This window comes from Ostrea edulis, chromosome 3 (genome assembly GCF_947568905.1).
Source record: "Ostrea edulis chromosome 3, xbOstEdul1.1, whole genome shotgun sequence".
NCBI lineage: Eukaryota > Metazoa > Mollusca > Bivalvia > Ostreida > Ostreidae > Ostrea > Ostrea edulis.
In genome coordinates, this window is record NC_079166.1 from 95323583 (window position 1) to 95343317 (window position 19735).

The 19735-nt window shown below is 35.9% G+C and overlaps 1 protein-coding gene and 2 long non-coding RNA genes across 4 annotated transcripts in view; 1 reads left to right on the forward strand and 2 right to left on the reverse strand.

Moving 5' to 3' along the window:
* The first annotated feature begins 69 nt into the window (after positions 1–69).
* On the forward strand, positions 70–1177 carry LOC130053041 (uncharacterized). Its single transcript, XR_008801484.1, has 2 exons — positions 70–808; positions 1085–1177. It is a non-coding gene; the product is annotated as an uncharacterized LOC130053041 (long non-coding RNA).
* Positions 1178–2907: 1730 nt separating this feature from the next.
* LOC125677501 (uncharacterized) lies at positions 2908–5639 on the reverse strand. The gene is made up of 3 exons (XR_008801487.1): positions 5136–5639; positions 4081–4268; positions 2908–3167 (listed from the first exon to the last, which is right to left on the reverse strand). It is a non-coding gene; the product is annotated as an uncharacterized LOC125677501 (long non-coding RNA).
* Positions 5640–9044: 3405 nt separating this feature from the next.
* The window catches only part of LOC125677319 (gamma-tubulin complex component 2-like), a 52486-nt gene continuing 41795 nt past the window's right edge, over positions 9045–19735 (reverse strand). The window contains exons 27-30 of one of the 2 annotated variants that reach the window (XM_056159514.1): positions 15896–15919; positions 13958–14121; positions 13277–13368; positions 9045–9745 (exon numbers count right to left, since the gene is read on the reverse strand). In XM_056159514.1, the coding sequence (XP_056015489.1) occupies positions 9636–9745; positions 13277–13368; positions 13958–14121; positions 15896–15919 (390 nt within the window). In that variant the 3' untranslated portion in view covers positions 9045–9635. The remainder of the gene's footprint in view (positions 9746–13276; positions 13369–13957; positions 14122–15895; positions 15920–19735) is intronic. The other variant, XM_056159515.1, reaches the window with a different exon arrangement.

Below are 19735 nucleotides of genomic sequence, written 5' to 3' on the forward strand. Positions count from 1 at the left end.
TTTGCACAATATTTCTGAATTGTCAGTATACATTAGCTCTATGTTGTCCGATTTTTACAGTCCAGCGGATAGAGAAGTTCTATATATCGTCTGCTTTCTTTGGTGAAAAATTATAAAGTTGTTGCAGATAATTTTTTGTTTTAATGTCGTTCTTGACAGATCTAACGTTATATGCACTTCACTTCAAATAGTCAACATTTCTCGAAAGAGAATACCCTAACATCAAGTATTATTTATGTGGTAGAGCATCCTTACCCGTCTGGAATAATAAAATGTTTAATTTATATTATTACATGTGTTCAGTGTTTTTAATTTTACGATAAATAATATCAGCTTAATATGTGCAATAAATACACAAACAGGTTTCCATAGTTGGTATTGAACAACTTTTAATATTTGAGTATTTCCCTTATGGCCAGCTATAGTTTAGGTTGGTTACGGATTGTTTTTCATGGTTCATCGGTTCGTTTCTTAATTATTGGTCACATGACAGTTCTTGGTCAGTGTAAGATTCAGTTTGAATTTAGAAATTGAATTGGGCAGTTGTGTCATACTTTAGTTGAAAACTTTGGACATTTGGACTTACAGACTACAATCTACTAATCAGGTCAGTTACTAATTATGTTAAGGATTTTATGCATAGAGTGAGTGAGAGTAAGAGTAGTATGATTATTTTATTTCTATTTATTTCATAATGAGTGTATTGCTTCAGAAATCTGAGTAATATATATGTTTGTATTAATTGATAGATATACACCAGATCTACACATTACTATAGATCCATCCGGATTCTAATACCACATATTTGGTAAGAGTGTGTTATGTATTGTTTAGGTGGTGTTTGATATGTTTGTCTTGCCATTATATGTTCTGGACAGGTTCTTAGTTTAAATGCAGAATATTAAGTAAATTGGATTAATTATGATTTTATATTAATGATGTGATCTGATGAAGAAAAGGCAATTCTATTTATGTGATTAATGAAGATTAATATGGAACTATTTCTTTGTCATGTCTGTCCATGATTTTATGTCGTGTAATATGTAATGTGTGCATGTTTAATATTTGTTATTACTTGTTGTAGAATCTTTTGGATGATATTTATTGGATAACATTTGGATGATCTGTGAATGATGTTATTCTGAGCGATTGTGATAAATAAACCTTGTGACCGGTATACTTGTTTGAGTTATCACCCGGTAACATTTCCAAACATAGACTTGACACAATCAATAATCACCCCCACCCCCCAATACAATCATTTATAAGTGCAAGAGATGTACGTAACTTGCACTGATAATAATAATAAAATAAAAAAAAAACCCCAAATACATACAAGCAGGCATGTATTATTTCTTCAAGTATTTTCTAATACATGATATAACAAATATATACTTTTAGATCTCTAGAGACACCATCAGTTTTCTGGTCAAACATTAGTGACAAATTCTTTTACAGTTGCCTACTGAAAATTCAAAAGAAGAAAATAATGTTTCTTCTAAATATCACAAAATATGATCTTTTCTTATACAAAGAAATAGGTCCAATAAAGTTTTTAAAATGTCTTGTTTTGTTAAAAATCAGTAGTTGCAGGGGTCTTTGCCCTGGACCCAGTGCATGCGCGGATCTAGAGGGGGGGGGGGGGGTCTGGAATTTGCAAAAATAAAAAAAATTACAATATAAGAAAAATGAGTTGACTGTTATTATATAAAGTTCGACCCCCCCCCCTGGAAAAAAATTCTGGATCCGCTCCTGCAGTGTCTTCGATGGCCCTACCCCCTTTTGGATCCGCCACTGCTCTTTAATTCAAACATCCTAGGCGCAATTCTACTTGTGCACAGATCAAGTTTTTTGTTTTTTTTATTTGGGGAGGGGGGATGTTAATTACAACCTACGTGAACATGTATACTAGGGGTCCAAAATTTGGTATTCAATTCAGAATCTGCATTAAAAAAAAGACCCACAAGAACACAAATATAGTGTACATTCTAAAAAAAAAAAAAAAAAAAAATTGGGGGGGGGTCCAGTCATGTGCTTGCATTTTTTTCATTCCTACCTTTTTTATTGCAAAATTTATTTCTCAGACATCTTTGCATGGTAGTTATTCACATGCAAAAAAAACAAAAAACAAAAAAAACAAAAACAAGAGACACGTGGGCCGCATCGCTTACACAAGTCACCGTGCCGTTATTCAGCTGTTGTGATGAAAAATTTTGACCTAAAAAAATCACAACATACTGAAAATGAATTCACACAACACAGATACTTAGTATGCCTCAACACCAACATCACTAACATGATCTTGCTGTTCTGGATAGGACCAAAGTCACAAGGTCATAGATTATGATATGAAATGAAAGACCTTGCCATAAGAAATATCTACAAAATATGAAAACTTAAATAATTCAGGAGATATATGAATAGGTAAGATTTTAATTAAAAGTAGGTCAAATTTCAAGATCATACACTAAGGTATAAAAAAGGTCTTGCCATAAAGAATCTATATACAAAATATGAAAGCCCTCGCCAAAATAGTTCCGTATACATGTATATATATATTAATTATATATATATATATATATATATATATATATATATATATATATAATATGTTATATGCCTGCACTATGTTGGGAAGATTTCATGTAAATTTCCACTTTTCTGGTCCTGTAGTTCTTAAAAAAAGATTGTTAAATGACCCCACCCTAATTTGCCTTCTCATCACTATCTCTGACACTCCTTTGAAGGGGGCATGACCCTTTATTGGAACAAACTTAAATACCCTTCACCCAAGGATGATTTGTACCAAGTTTGATTGAAATTAGCCCAGTGATTTTGGAGAAGCTGATGGACAGAGTCAGACGGCAGGCAAAAGATGATTAGAATTTTAAAAGCTCGCCTGAGCTCAAAACAGAACAAATCAAAACCAGCTGTCATATTAATTTTATTTTTAAAAAAAAATCTTTATATCATAAGAAAGTTTTATTCTAATCTAATGCAATAGATACTGCTTATGCAACATGCATAATTTTTAATACAGGCGAGATTGGGTAGCAAGCATGTTTCTGAATCATTATATATAAAATATAACTTAATTTGAATCAAAATATCATTTACAGATTTCTCATTCATCCTTCATCCCCAATGGAAGTTGATCATTCAAGAATCTGGAATTAAAGAGAAATTTAAATAAGAAGGATATCACATCAAAGCACAAAAATACAATAATAAACTATTTCTACCATTCTAAAAATGTGGATCAGAATGGCCTTTATTGGGGGTGTTCTGGGGAAGATTAATGCATACATGGGCATATAAGCATGACTGATAAGAATGAATTGTGCATGTATTCACACTGGTTCAAACTCTACATAACTGTATAATCTACAAATATTCACATTTAAATCAGCCTTACAGTGTTATGTACACATGGAGAAATTTTGAGGGGGAAATATAGTTTGAAATTTAAATTGAAAGTCATGTTCAACAATGAAAATTTTCACTTCAAGTCATGAAGATAAAATTAGAATTTTGTCCCATTGGAATAATTAATTGTTTGTAGATGTACTACAAAGAAATAAATAAAAAAAAATGCAGCATAATTTCCTATTTCTAAAGTTTGTAATACAAGTAATTTATTTATATATACATTCTCATTTTATGTAAATGGGCAGTATAAAAATAATTTTAAATCAAACACCTGTCCCATTGGACCTACATGTGTATCTACCAATTTGAACACAAACTTAATCAAATACATAAATTAGCATCTAGTATACAAAGCATTTCCAAAACATTTACCATGTACAGTACCCAAAGATATGTAACCTTAACAAAATTTATAAACAAAATGAAGTATCATTAGTAATAACAAATCTATAGCACTGAAAGCATGTTACATTCACAAACTTCACATTTCAATGTACATTGTACATAATTCAGGGTATTAATACTCAAAAGAATTCATTATCAAGTGTGCCGCTTGTCATTCCTGTTGCAAACAAAAATTGTATATAAGTTGTCCCCCCCCCCCCCCCCAAATCATAATTTGACAAGATGCCTGTGGGTTATATATCTCACCTTTATATTGACTCTTTTAATTCTGGTATGATGTTAAGTGTCCCATCATTGTATCACTTCCATCATAACTCATTCTTCAGAACCATGATTTCAACCTTCACCAGTACCAAATCCAACTGCCTTACGACTTAAAGTGCGTGTGTTTGAGAACGCAGCCCAAAGTCAGTTGTAACAAACTCACAGTGGTTCTGAATTAAATAAAAAATGTGTGAAAAGTTGACAGTTAAAAATGTTAAGACAATTTTTATCAGAAAAGCTCATCTTGGCTAAAAGAAAAATTATAAATGCATGAATTAACAAGAAGCCCACAGGCCTTATCGGTCACCTGAATATTAGTTAAAAGTATCACTACTCCCATTAAGATCATATTATTTAAATGTTTTACACACACACATATATACTATACAATACTAGGTTTTGGTCCCACGCTGGTCTCAGAAACTCTACCCCATGGATCATGGAATTTACAATTTTGGTAAAGGCCTTACATCACTATGTATTTAGTTTTTCTTGCACATGTATGGTTGTAGAAAGACGTTTGAAAATTGGTCAATTTTTGGCAGTATTTGCCCTGCCCGAGGCCCCAGGGGTGCAGGAGTACTGAAATTTACAATTTATGTCCCCCTTGTCCTAAAAATGCTTCATACCATTTGAGAAGAATTGAAGCAGTAGTTATTGTCAACGCACGTTGTACGACACACGTTGCCGGAAAACAACCAATTGCAATAGGTCACCTGAGTTTACTAAAAATCCAGATATGTTTGTGAAACGCTGATGCCCCTGGATTACAACAAAGTGGAATCAGATCAAAGGTCAATGATAAGGTCACAAGGTCAAAGGTTTTGTTGTCAATGGAAAGGTCTTGCCACAAGAAATATACACGTACTAACGTACATACCAAACTGAAAGCTCCACCTCTAATGGTGTAAAATATATGACCAAGGTTAAAGTTTTTTGCGACAGACAGACCAAAAAGAATATGACCTTAGCTTTGATCTTTGATTCCAGGGTCATAAAAGAGTGGCAGAAGCAGGCCTTTGGGCTGTGAAACTCACCTGATTCAGCTGGAAAATAGTTGATTTTTGTGACAGTTTGTCCTGTGACAAAGGTCTTAGATGAGAACAATTGCATAAAAGTTTCAGGATCATGTTTGTCCATGAATCAGGTTGCATCAATGAACGCCACATTCCCACTGGAGGTAAAGGCAATGGAAGACATATCTGTAGATTTATCAATAGGAAGGGCTTCAGTTCCATCACACTTCAGTGGATATGCAATAAAAATATGAGTTTTATACATAGTTATACTTAATATTGGCCTACATTGGGCTAATGGTTCATGTGCATTTTAGAACAATAACTTCAGTCCATCACTTTTAACACTGCATACCATGTCCTAGGAGATTCTGCCAAGCCCCTTTCCAAATCCAATTCAGGATACCGGCAGTCTTAGTGAACAAAAGACAAAGGTAAAATTAAAATGTTACATGAAAGGTGAAGATAACAAACAGTGATCAATCTCATAACTCCTATAAGGAATACAAAATAGGGAGTTGGGCAAATATGGACCCCTGGACACACCAGTGGTGGGATCAGGTGCCTAGGAGAAGTAAGCATCCCCTGTCGACCGGTCACAACCACGGCGTGAGCCCTATATCCTAATCAGGTAAACAGAGTTTTTCGTAGTCAAAATCAGTGTGCCAAGAACGGCCTAACAATCACTATGAAACACGTCAGACAGCATTTGACCCAATGATCTATGGAAGCCGGTTGGTGAGAAAATATTAAAATACGTTCATGGCCTCCGCAAAATAACTTAGGCAGTCACAAAATAAATATCTGGAGGCTGTCACATTGAATTATCTGGCGATCGCCACATAATTAGATATCTGGGGGTCCTAAGATGTTTATGTTGCGACTGCAAGATGCTAATTAAATGTCGGAATCCCCATGGCACTGGAGACCCGGGTTAGAATAAGTCCTCAGTACCCCTTGCTTGTGGTAAGAGGCGACTAAATGGGGCGGTACTTCAGATGAGACTGCAGAAACCAAGGCAGGTGTGGCACGATAAACATCCCTCTCTGCTGAAAGGCCGTAAACGCCGAGCAATAGGTTAGCTTAAATTTTGCACCACTTCACCGGTAATGCTGACGTCTCCTCATGAATGACACACGTTAAACAATATAGAATCAACCAATCATATATAGCGGCTGCCAGCAACAGGCGGCTACCCAAAACATAATAATTTACCGCCCTATACATAACCATCTGGTGCCGCCCTATACACAATCATCTAACACCCTATACACAATCATCTAACACCCTATACATAATTATCTACCGCCCTATACATAATTATCTACCGCCCTATACATAATCATCCGACACCCTATACGTAATTATCTGATGCCCTATACATAATCATCTGATGTCCTATACATAATCATATAACACCCTATACATAATCATCTGACGCCCTATACATAATCATCCGACACCCTATACGTAATTATCTGATACCCTATACATAATCATCTGATACCCAATACATAATCATCTGACGCCCTATACATAATTATCTACCGCCCCATACATAATCATCCGACACCCTATACGTAATCATCTGATGCCCTATACATAATCATCTACCGCCCGCCCTATACATAATCATCTGACGCCCTATACATAATCATGTGACGTCCTATATATAATCATCTGATGCCCTATACATAGTCATCTGACACCCTATACATAATCATCTGATGCCCTATACATAATCATCTGACGTCCTATACATAATCATCTAACACCCTATACATAAGCATCTACCGCCCACCCTATACATAATCATCTGACGTCCTATACATAATCATCTGATGCCCTATACATAATCATCTGATGCCCTATACATAATCATCTGACGTCCTGTACATAATCATCTGACGCCCTATACATAATCATATAACACCCTATACATAATCATCTGACGCCCTATACATAATCATCTAACACTCTATACATAATCATCTGACGCCCTATACATAATCATCTAACACCCTATACATAATCATCTGATGCCCTATACATAATCATCTGACGTCCTATACATAATCATCTAACACCCTATACATAATCATCTGATGCCCTATACATAATCATCTAACACCCTATACATAATCATCTGACGCCCTATACATAATCATCTGACGCCCGCGCTACACACAATTATCTGATGCCCTTTGCATACTAATCTGTATTTTATATAAAATTTTGATCCCTTATTGTGGCCCAATCCTACCTCCGAGGATCATGATTTTTACAAACTTGAATCTGCACTGTCAGGAAGCTTTCATGGAAAATTCAGCTCTTCTGGCCCAGTGGTTCTTGAGAAGATTTTTTTAATGATTCCACCCCATATTTTTGATTATCTCTCCTTTGAAGGGGGCACGGCCCTTCATTTGAACAAACTTGAAAGCCCTTCATCAACGAATTCTTTGTGCCAAGTATGGTTGAAATCGGCCCAGTGGTTCTGGGGAAGATGAACATGTGAAAAGTTTACGCCTACGACGATAGACAACGAACAAGTTTTGATCAGAAAAACTTAAGCCTTTGGCTCAGGTGAGCTAAAAGTAAAACAACATCAAAATCAGGTCATGAAAGGTGAAGATAATGATCAGTGATCAACTGAAGTATACAAGATGTTAGCAGATTCTATGTGACGGCATATCAAACGTGCAAGAAACCCCCGAAAGTCGAGGATTATTTCCGATCTGGAACCCCCAACGCTCAGCATTTCCATGGGTAATGCGAACGGAGACTTGTTTCTGGTCCAAATTTTCACTATGTCAACAATACGGCGGTAGATTTAGCCTCATTGCAGCTAAAATCTTACCGTAGGTAGAATTCCAGATTCCCTATCATTTTTTTTTAATTCAGGTGCACGGGCATTAAATTCATGACTATCACGACCAAACTTAAGTACCATAATAGTCCATTGTCATATTTTATTATAATACTATTAATCACTGTCAATTTATCGTAGTTTTGTTTTAGCTTCTTTTTTTTATATATGAAAGAGTGAAAATGACCAGCAGTGATCACTCTCATTTTACCATTTAGCCGTTTTCTTTTTGGCAGGTATATATAATTTTGGCGATTTCCAAAGATTCACCGATACACAAATCGCTAGATTTGAGTACATCAGTATACATTACAATGTATAAAAAAAATTCAGTATACATGTATATATTATATATTCATAGTGTAAATCCGGTCATCAAAATTTTATCCACCAAAATTAATGGTATACCTTGAAGAACCGAATCGGCCAAATTTGTGTCCCGCCCAAAAACAAAACCTACTATACGGTACAATAACAAAAACTTGAGGGAATAGCAAACACAGAACCCTGCAGGAGACACCAGAGGTGGGATCAGGTGCCTTGGAGGAGTAAGCATCTCCTGTCGACCATTCACATTCGCCATAAGCATTTTATCTTGAGAAGGTAAATGGAGTAATCTGTAGTCAATGTTCTGATATGTTAGGAATTTTTATATATTGAATTTATGAGATGGCAATACAACGATATATTAAGGTCTCAACCGTGCGCAGTTTTGTGCGTCGTAAATCGAAGGTTTTTAATAAGGGGTGGATCTGTAGCTCTCTGATCTGTCCCAATATTTTTTCAGAGAGCTACTACAGTTCTGTAGCTAGTGGTGAGTTTAAAAGTATTGTTCATGTATGTCAGGTAATATCTCTAGTTTGACATTTTTTCAATTTATATTTTTACCGATACATTCGTGATTCTGGGTTATTTCTGTCTCTACAGGTAGTATAATTCAATCACACTATCAAAATAGGACTGTCGAGATTTTTTATTTGACTTGTTATATTCATTTAAACAGCTGTGTAATCCTACATAAACATTTAAACAGCTGTGTAATCCTACATAAACAAACACGTATACTAGATCACAAATCCAAGTGTATTTTATTCACTTTAAAGTGTCACCTCACACACTGGAATAAGCTCCATGTAATTATTAAAAACTTCACAATCAACTAACAAAAATGAAACATGTTTATGAGTTTGTTCCTGCACAATGAACATACGGCAGATTCAGGATCATCCTGCTGGACTTTTCTTTTTATAGATATTCCGTGGAAGTATTTCATTTGCGTCCCTCTTGAAAGAGACCTGAAAGTCTTGTAGACAGCTGGAAGATTATCTTTGTAAGGGTATCAATTTCACAGGAAGTTAATGTCACAAGGCTAACTGGAGGAGTTAGAGGATGGCTTCTGTGTGTGGAGTTAGAAGATGGCTTCTGTGTGAGGAGTTAGAGAATGGCTTCTGTGTGTGGAGTTAGAAGATGGCTTCTGTGTGTGTAGAGTTAGAGGATGGCCTCTGTGTGTGTAGAGTTAGAAGATGGCTTCTGTGTGTGTAGAGTTAGAGGATGGCCTCTGTGTGTGTAGAGTTAGAGGATGGCTTCTGTGTGTAGAGTTAGAGGATGGCTTCTGTGTGTGGAGTTAGAAGATGGCCTCTGTGTGTGGATAATGGCTAGCTGGAGGAGTTTGAGGATGGCCTCTGTTTGTGGATGCTGGGGACATACTGAGCAGTATCCGGTCGCTGTGATGTGAACGACGAGGTCGGCCATGAACTGGAAGAACCTGCACATATAAAGAAAAATTCCTCAAACTTTCTCACTAAGCATCAATAACAATCTTTATAAAATTCCTTGCCTGTTGATAGATACAGTTGTATACTGATAAGATGAAGCTTCCAGATGGTGTAAACTGACAGAGCATTAAGGACTGGGTAAATATAGGGCCACTTTTGGCCCCAACTTAAAATATAACAAGAGGCCCATGGGCCACATCGCTCACCTGAGTCACCTTGGTCCATATCAGAAGACTTTCTATATATATTTGCATGTAAAACCGTAGTCCTTATCATGGCCCCAATCTACCCCTGGAGGCCATAGTTTTCGCAAACTTGAATCTACACTATGTCAGAAATTTTTCTTGTAAATGTGAACTTCTTTGGCCCAATGGTTCACGAGAAGAAGATATTTGAAGATTTTTCCTATATATTTGTATGTAAAACTCTGATCCCCCCTTGTGGCCCCATCCTATCCCCAGGGGCCATGATTTGAACAAACTTGAATCTGCACTATATCAGAAAGCTTTCATGTAAATATCAGCTTTTCTGGCTCAGTGGTTCTTGAGAAGAAGATTTTTTTCAAAAAAATTCCTATATATTTGTATGTAAAACTTTGATCCCCTATTGTGGCCCCATCCTACAACAGGGGGCCATGATTTGAACAAACTTAGCTCTGCTCTATGTTAGGAAGCTGTTCATGTGAATATCAGCTTTTCAGACTCAGTGGTTCTTGAGAAGAAGATTCTAAAAGAATGTCCCTATATATTTGTATGAAAAACTTTGATCCCCCCTTGTAGCCCCATCCTACCCCAGGGGCCATGATTTGAACAAACTTGAATCTGCACTATGTCAGAAAGCTTTCATGTAAATATTAGCTTTTCTGGCTTAGTGGTTCTTGAGAAGAAGATTTTTAAAGATTTTTCATATATATATGTATGTAAAACTTTGATCCCCTATTGTGGCCCCATCTGACCCCCAGGGGCCAGGATTTTAACAATTTAGAATCTGTACTATATATCAGAAAGCTTTCATATAAATCTCAGCTTTTCTGGCTTAGTGGTTCTGGGAAGAAGATTTTTAAAGATTTTTTCTATATATTTGTATGTAAAACTTTGACCCCCTATTGTGGCCCCATCCGACCCCCGGGGGCCATGATCTTAGCAATTTATAATCTGCACTATATCAGGAAGCTTTCATATAAATCTCAGCTTTTCTGGTTCAGTGGTTCTTGAGAAGAAGATTTTAAAAGATTATTCCTATAAATTTGTATGTTAAACTTTGATGCCCCCCTTGAGGCCCCATTCAATCCCCGGGGTCCATGATTTTAACGAACTTGAATCTGCACTATATAAAAAAAAAACAACAACAAAAACAAAAAATGAAAAAAAGAAAGAAAAAAAACAAAAACAACTTTGACCCCCTGTTGTGGCCCCATCCGACCCCTGGGGGCCATGATTTTAACAATTTAGAATCTGCATTATATAAGGAAGCTTTCATATAAATCTCAGCTTTTCTGGCTCAGTGGTTCTTGAGAAGAAGATTTTTAAAGATTTTCCCTATATATTTGTATGTAAAACTTTGACCCCCTATTGTGGCCCCATCCGACCCCCGGGGGCCATGATTTTAACAATTTAGAATCTGCATTATATAAGGAAGCTTTCATATAAATCTCAGCTTTTCTGGCTCAGTGGTTCTTGAGAAGAAGATTTTTAAAGATTTTCCCTATATATTTGTATGTAAAACTTTGACCCCCTATTGTGGCCCCATCCGACCCCCGGGGGCCATGATTTTAACAATTTAGAATCTGCACTACCTAATAAAGCTTATCTATAAATTTCATCTTTTCTGGCCCAGTGGTTCTTCAGAAGAAGATTTTTTAATGACCCTACCCTATTTTTACCTTTTCTTGATTATCTCCCCTTGGAAGGTGGCCTGGCCCTTTATTTTAACAATTTAGAATTCCCTTTACCTAAGGATGTTTTGTGCCAACTTTGGTTGAAATTGGCCCAGTGGTTGTTGAGAAGAAGTTGAAAATGTGAAAAGTTTACAGACGGACAGACAGACGGACGGACGGACGGACGGACGCCGGAGTACGGGTGATCAGAAAAGCTCACTTGAGCTTTCAGCTCAGGTGAGCTAAAAAGGGTAGTCAATGCAGTATTAAGTCTTCCCCGGAAGACATGTGTCGCCTGCTATTTCATTTTATATGTAATATATCACGTATAATGTTGAAAAAGTAAATTATTGAAATGGTTTTTGTCACTAAACAGGAAGTTGATAAGCGACAGATTCGAAAATGTCTTACACAATACAGTTGGCCACACTGATGCTCTGTGCCAAATATCAGGGAGTTGCCCCATATGGTTCTTGAGAAAACTGTGACAGAAATTTTTTGTGACGACGACGCCAGACGACGGATAGTGATCCCTATATGTCGCCACTGCATAACGCAGGTGACACAATAAATGGTGAAAAATCTTCCATATTCTAATAACATGAATATTTTTTCTTACAAAATGTTTTTCAAATTATAATTTTTGGAGCAAACAGAACTAATGCACTATTTGGCGACATCACGATGAGGATAATGCATAATTAGAAATCTCCGTATTCTAGCACAAGCATAAATTGGGGATCTTGTTTCATCACCAAAGATGTAGATTATGAATCCTGCTAAAATAAGTATAGACACAGCATATTGAGGAAAATCTGACCTGGAGTCCGAAATGTGTACCAAGGAAATCTTCATCAAAGTGGGGCTGTGTATTGAGTAAATCTTATTCAAGTCTGAGCTGTGTATGGACTAAATCTTACCCAATTCTGAGCTGTGTATGGAGGAAAACCTACCTGAGTCTGAGCTGTGTATCGAGTAAATCTTACCCAAGTCCGAGTTGTGCATTGAGTAAATCTTACCCGAGTCTAAGCTGTGTATTGAGTAAATCTTACCCGAGTCTGAGCTCTGTATTGAGTGAATCTTACCCAAGTCTGAGCTCTGTATCAAGGACTCCATCATGGCCCTCTCTGTGTATGGAACAAAGCTGATCCAATCTTGAGCTATATATGGAGGAAACTTTACCCGAGTCTGTGCTAGGAGTATGGAGGAAACTTTACCTGAGTCTGTGCTATGTATGGAGGAAACTTTACCTGAGTCTGTGCTATGTATGGAGGAAACTTTACCTGAGTCTGTTGTATATATGGAGGAACTTTACCTGAGTCTGTGCTATATATGGAGGAAACATTACCAGAGTCTGTGCTATATATGGAGGAAACATTACCCGAGTCTGTGCTATATATGGAGGAAATCTTAACTGAGTTTGAGTTGTATTTCAAGGAAATCTATCCTGAATCAGAGCTGTGTATCGAGGAAATCTAACCTGAATCAGAGCTGTGTATCGAGGAAATCTAACCTGAATCAGAGCTGTGTATCGAGGAAATCTAACCTGAATCAGAGCTGTGTATCGAGGAAATCTAACCTGAATCAGAGCTGTGTATCGAGGAAATCTAACCTGAATCAGAGCTGTGTATCAAGGAAATCTAACCTGAATCAGAGCTGTGTATCGAGGACTCCATCATGGCCCTCTCTGCTGACATAGCCTCCAGTTTTTCTTTGTAAAAACCATTGAAATCCAGCCTACAAACAAAACAATAATTATATATCTTAGGTTGCTGTCATCACTGTCGAAGCATTGATTAATAGATTTTCATACCAACAAGTGGGACTACAAATACATATATTAGTCTCCTAAATGGAAAATTAAAAATCACATTCCCCCTACTGCAATCCTTCACAAATATTTCATACATCCTCATGTTTGATTTCATGAAATATTTTCCAAACCATATCTTATAAGATTTCTGAAGTTTAACAACAGAGAAGAAAGTGACAATAAACACTCCATTAAATCATATCCATTTCTAATCTTGTGCAATTTTCTAGAAATCTACGGGTTTTTTTAAAATTGGATACAGACATCCAGCCAGCGATATTGCTGATCGTTAGTCATACGAATCTTTGATGTAAGTCATGCGAATCCGTGATATAAGTCATACGAATCCGCGATATGTCAAACGAATCTGTGATAAAAGTCATACAAATCCGTGATGAAAGTTATACAAATCCGTGATTACCTGTAGAGAATGTTCAGTTTTACCTGTACAGAATGTTCAACTTTACCTGTACATAATGTTTATCTTTACCTGTACAGAATGTTCAGTTTTACCTGTACAGAATGTTCAGCAGTTTGAACTGTCCACTTTCCGAGCTCAGGTCCATGATTTTCTTCAGCAGCTCGATCAATTTCCCGGAGAAGTTATTATCAAAGTTAGCTATCGTCCTCTCAAAGTTCTCACTTCCCATCATCAGGTCAACATGTTCTGCCACAACCTTCAAATTCAAATATTTTCTTCTCATTTTAATATTAATCAAAACTCTTATCCATGTCACAAAACAGGTTTAAATGGCTTTTCCTTGTCGAGTTGTGGGAAATGCAAAACCATCACATACTCAATATTTGTACACACAATCACACTGAAATTTCACATTATTAACTCTCTAGAAAGTTTCCTCCTGATGAACCACTACAATAAGAGCAACATTAATTAATGTTAATTATCATCTAAAAGATCACTTAATATGTATACACAGACTGCATGTGCACTGATTGATAATATCTGTCACTCACACGATCACACTGTGTGACAGTCACCTTAAGTTGTAGGCATCTCATGTTTCATTCTCTTGCATCACCTTTGAAATTTTCCATCATTTTAGCAAATGAACATGTAACACAGCAATAAAAGCAGAAGTGTTCTTCCCAGAAAGGCTTATAAATACGGCTGACGACCCATCCACCCCCAGATACACACAACACTCAGTGCTTACCACTCATCCCCACATACACACACACTCCACATTCCGTGCTTACCACCCACCCCCACATACACACACAGTCAACACTCGGTGCTTACCACCCACCCCCACATACACACACACTCCGTGCTTACCACTCACCCCCACATACACACACAGTCAACACTCAGTGCTTACCACCCACCCCCACATACACACACACTCCGTGCTTACCACTCACCCCCACATACACACACAGTCAACACTCGGTGCTTACCACCCACCCCCACATACACACACACTCCGTGCTTACCACTCACCCCCACATACACACACAGTCAACACTCAGTGCTTACCACCTACCCCCACATACACTCAACACTCGATGCTTACCACCCTCTCCCACATAGTCAACACTCGGTGCTTACCACCGACTCCCACATACACACACAGTCAACACTCGGTGCTTACCCTCCGCCCCCACAATCAACACTCAGTGCTTACCCCCCGCCCCCACATACATACACACAATCAACACTCGGTGCTTACCCTCCACCAGCCACTTCATGTGTTCCATCCCTCATTGATTGATAACCATACAGCTAGTTAAATGTTGCAAATACTGTTTGCAGAAGGGGGGGATGTAATGAGGTAAACCTATTTTTTCATATTATTGAGAGAAAAAACCCTTCTAGTTTAAATGCAAGTGATGGTAATGGGTCGTACTGACCATTGGCCAGGTAAGGTAAAAATCTTGTTTAATCCATTTCCTTGAATGTACATGTAATTTTGAAATGAGGTACAACTAGATGCATATTCAACAAAGCAATATAGAAAAACTCTGTACATCATGATAAAATTACCCCCAACTTTTCATTTAATGAAATATTGTAAAATAAAATTACCATACCTTTATGAACATGCAAAGAAAAAGACTTTATTTTTCTTGGAATGTATTAGAATATTTCATAGTGGTTAGGAGCTAATGATGGTACAAAACCTGCAAAATCTGATACAACCTAAATCACTCTAGCACGAAATCATTTTAAAAACCTGAAAAATATCGACATTGATCAATTCACCAGAAGAAGCTTGACCTAGGGAGAGGTTAAACTTGGATGCATTACTTACAGAATTAGGAGAGCCATGCTACAGAGAGACCCATTATTATAATAACAGCCGGGAATGGTCTGGCACGAGTTTGGATTAAACGAAGAGAGAGAGAGAAGGGAAGTTACTAGATCTATGGTTATGAATGAAATATTGTCATAAAATCATTAATCACTGAATAGAATTATGGTTCACTTACATCCATGTGGCGTGAGAGAGACATCTAACAAAAGCAAAGTCAATCAATCACATTTCAAGATGTGGCAAAGAAATAAAAGATATCTACATGATTGTGTATTACAGCGAAACACAGTTACAGCAAACACACTTATAATGAATTCACACTTACAGTAAAACATGGTTACAGTAAAAACGCTTATAATGAATTCACTCTTACAGTAAAACACGGTTACAGTGAACACACTTATAATGAACTCACACTTACAGTAAAACACACTTACAGTGAACACACTTATTATGAATTCACACTTACAGTAAAACACGGTTACAATGAACAGACTTATTATGAATTCATGCTTACAGCAAAGTGGTTTTCATTCCCAGTAGTTTTAAACATATCATGAACTTACTCGATAAAACGAATTGCGTTTACAATGAATCAAAATTGTTTGTCCCCAGCACTTTGCTATAAGCATGTTTTACTGTATATTGTGTTTTTATGAACTATTTTACCAAATGAGTTAAAATACTCTTTATATTCTCAAGGCTTCCCCCATAAAAGAGAAAGAAGGAAAATTTTTATTGGATATAACAAAGAACCAGAGCCACGAATAGCCAAAAATGGCCCTTAGTCAGAACATGATATTATTCTCGGGGACAGAAGTCAATAATATCTTTTTTTCAAATATGTGATCCTTTTTCAGATATCTTTTCATTTTGTTTCGTTATTGACGTTCAAAGTACCCATTGTTTTGGCCAGATTGTTATTGACGTTGCAATTTTGCAATGTAAGGTCACAATTTTACAACGTTTCAAGTACTTTTACGTGAAAGTTCTCTAGGTATAAATGTGAAACAAAAACACTATTCAGTGCAATTTAATTATAATATTGTAAATATTTAAATCTGTCTATGTTAATTCTATATTAAAACACGCACCTATATAGTATACTCGTACATCTCTTTCTCCTCTCTCTGTTTGTCTCCTTCCCTCTCTTTATATTTTTTAAATTTTTATATATGCAACCATTCAACAGTTTTAAAGTAATATTAATTCAGTACCTCTTTACTTAGCTTTGTTATATAAGTATGACATAAAGATAAACCCAATTCCAATATTTTAACTGTATAACCATTTATTGCACATACCGATAAAAAAAATTAGGGGGGGGGGGGTCTTAAAATGTACACGAAAACACGGTGGATCCAACCGTTGACTTACGAATAAGATCTATTGACCTATGTATGTGCGTTTCAATATTACATTTAGTTTATGTTGCATATTGATCACTTCTTTTAACAATCTTTTATAAGTTTGCGGGTTTTTATTTTTATTATTTGTTTGGGGGGTGTTATTATCCCGCATGTACATGTACACACGCCGAAAACAGTTATAGCCAGGCTTTGGACAGCAGCGTTATTTCAGACGCACTTTGCTACATGTACAACTTTGGACAGTGAGTAAACATTTTAATCCTATGTTTCACACTTTTATTTGTGTTTTGCTATATAGGGAGTTACGTTTATGATGAGTGTGTGTTGGGGGGGGGGGGGGGATAGGGAAACTGTTACAAAAGTAGCCATACATGTACAGAATAACACATGAACATTTAGTTTAGCCATATGGATATAATTTATTTTACATTAAGCTAAGAAAATGTTCACGTGAACTAATCATCAGGTAAAATATGTTCCATTTATTTAATTTCATTAGTTTCCTATCCGGATCATTTATTACAATAATATCTAGACCTGTGTGTATTTCAAAATGCCTTAATTATTATCATTAACTCCATAACATTTATGAAACGAATTCATTAATTAAAAAGTCTTATTCTGATACTGTTACATATAATAGAACCAAACTCCCTCCTCGCATATATTTGGTTAGTGTGCAAACAAAATTAAGCAGATGTTATTTTCACATAAATAGAAACAAGAATTTTATCAACCAAGGGGTTAACTCTATGGTGAATTAACACATCTGTAGTTTGGCATCCAACATATAAAATTTGCTTATTTTAACACTTTCACATTTCTTCATGTCATTAGGTTTAGTTCTTATCTTACATAAAATGCATGAGGGAAACCTTTCTCCGTTATCAGACACTTCCTCCATGTTACAAACACTCAAGCTAAATTAAGCAGGACAGCTGTTTAATAATGTGTTCAGTTCTTCCTTCTATAATGCTTAGTAATATTTTACTTAATTATGTAGGATAATATATTTAAAAAATAAATACATCAACTTTTACTTCAGGAATGAGTGTGATTTATATGTTCACCTCTATTTTAATCAGTATTAATGATATCTTCTTTTTTCCATTTGTCTTTTTTATTTCGTTATAAGATTTGTGGTTTTGAATATTTGCTGTTGAGACTGAATTTTCAATGATAAATATAATTGAAACAATGAAAAATACACTATTTTCGTTAACATTCTTTTTACATTATTTTTTTTTTTCATTTTCGAATTATTCATTATTATTATCCCTTTTTATTAACTGCCTTGTATTTTTGCTAATTAGATCAAATGTAATTCTGTGTCTCAATGAATTTCATTTAAAAGCAAAACAAGATCCATATTGCTAGATATATTTTTCGTATTCATATTTGTATGTATTTCTCTATGTTGATTTCTGACGGATGAAATATGCAATAGACCGGAATAGCTGTGTGTCGAAATATAACGGTACCCGATGACGTATGTCCAAATCAGTAGACACGTAAACAACCAAACGAGTGTTGTAGATCTTTCGCTCAGAGACTTGTAGCCTACAGTCTATCCTTTGTATTGTTATGTTGACGCTTAATTTTTGTCTGGTACCCATATATTGTACTATAATTTAGAAATCATTAAACAATACGGGATAGGCCAATATATCTTCGTATCTAAGTAGCTTATCGAGTTAGGCACCCCTCGGCCCTCCAAGTCTTTTTATGTACTGCGACTGCAATGTCAACATGCTCATTAGTGCCAAGAAAACTGAATGCACGGATATGAAACATGTGAAGCCAGATATTTATTTAAAAATTCAACGGCCTTCAGATAATTAAAATATATATAGTGTGATAACGTAAAAAGAAAATGTGTAGAAGTAAAGGCTCGGCGCAGACGATGGGTGGATCTCGATTGTATCTGGAGTGGAGTGGAGGACTTAGCTTCATAATTGTTTTATCAAATAACTAAAACTGTTAACTAGTGCAAGGTTTTTATAACTATCCCTAACATGGTTACATATATATTCAAGTTCATAAATTGAGCATATAATCTATTTGAAATTTTGGGGGCAAAATCAATTGATGTACGTAGCCCGATTCCGACGATGGCGCGGATCCGGTTTTATTTCAATAATATTTATTGAAATAATCATATTTTCTTAACTTTGAATAATTACTGGTTTTGTAAAAAGACAATGGAACAATCCCCAACTATGATATTTAAATATTACGATTTGTATTAAACCTATAGAATGGAAAAGTATTCGAATTTCGTGCATGGAATGTGAAATTCCGGTTATTTGCAGAACATAAAAAGTAAAAATTCACTTATCCCCCAGGCCTCGATCCAAAAAAACTCTTAACTTCTATGCAGTATGTAATATACTAATTTACAATTCATTAATATTTATTGGATCGAGGCCTGGGGGTTATACAAATTTTTGGTGCATATTGTTGGATATTATCAACTTTTACAAATATAACACAAATGTTATGGATTCTGCATGTTAAAATTTCTATATGCGTGAATTTTCGTGGAAAAACATACTGGATTTATAAAGAAGGAGGTATAAGCTATTTCATACCGTGATGAAATTTTGGAATGAAGATCCTTTATTTTACTCAAAATCACAGGGCCA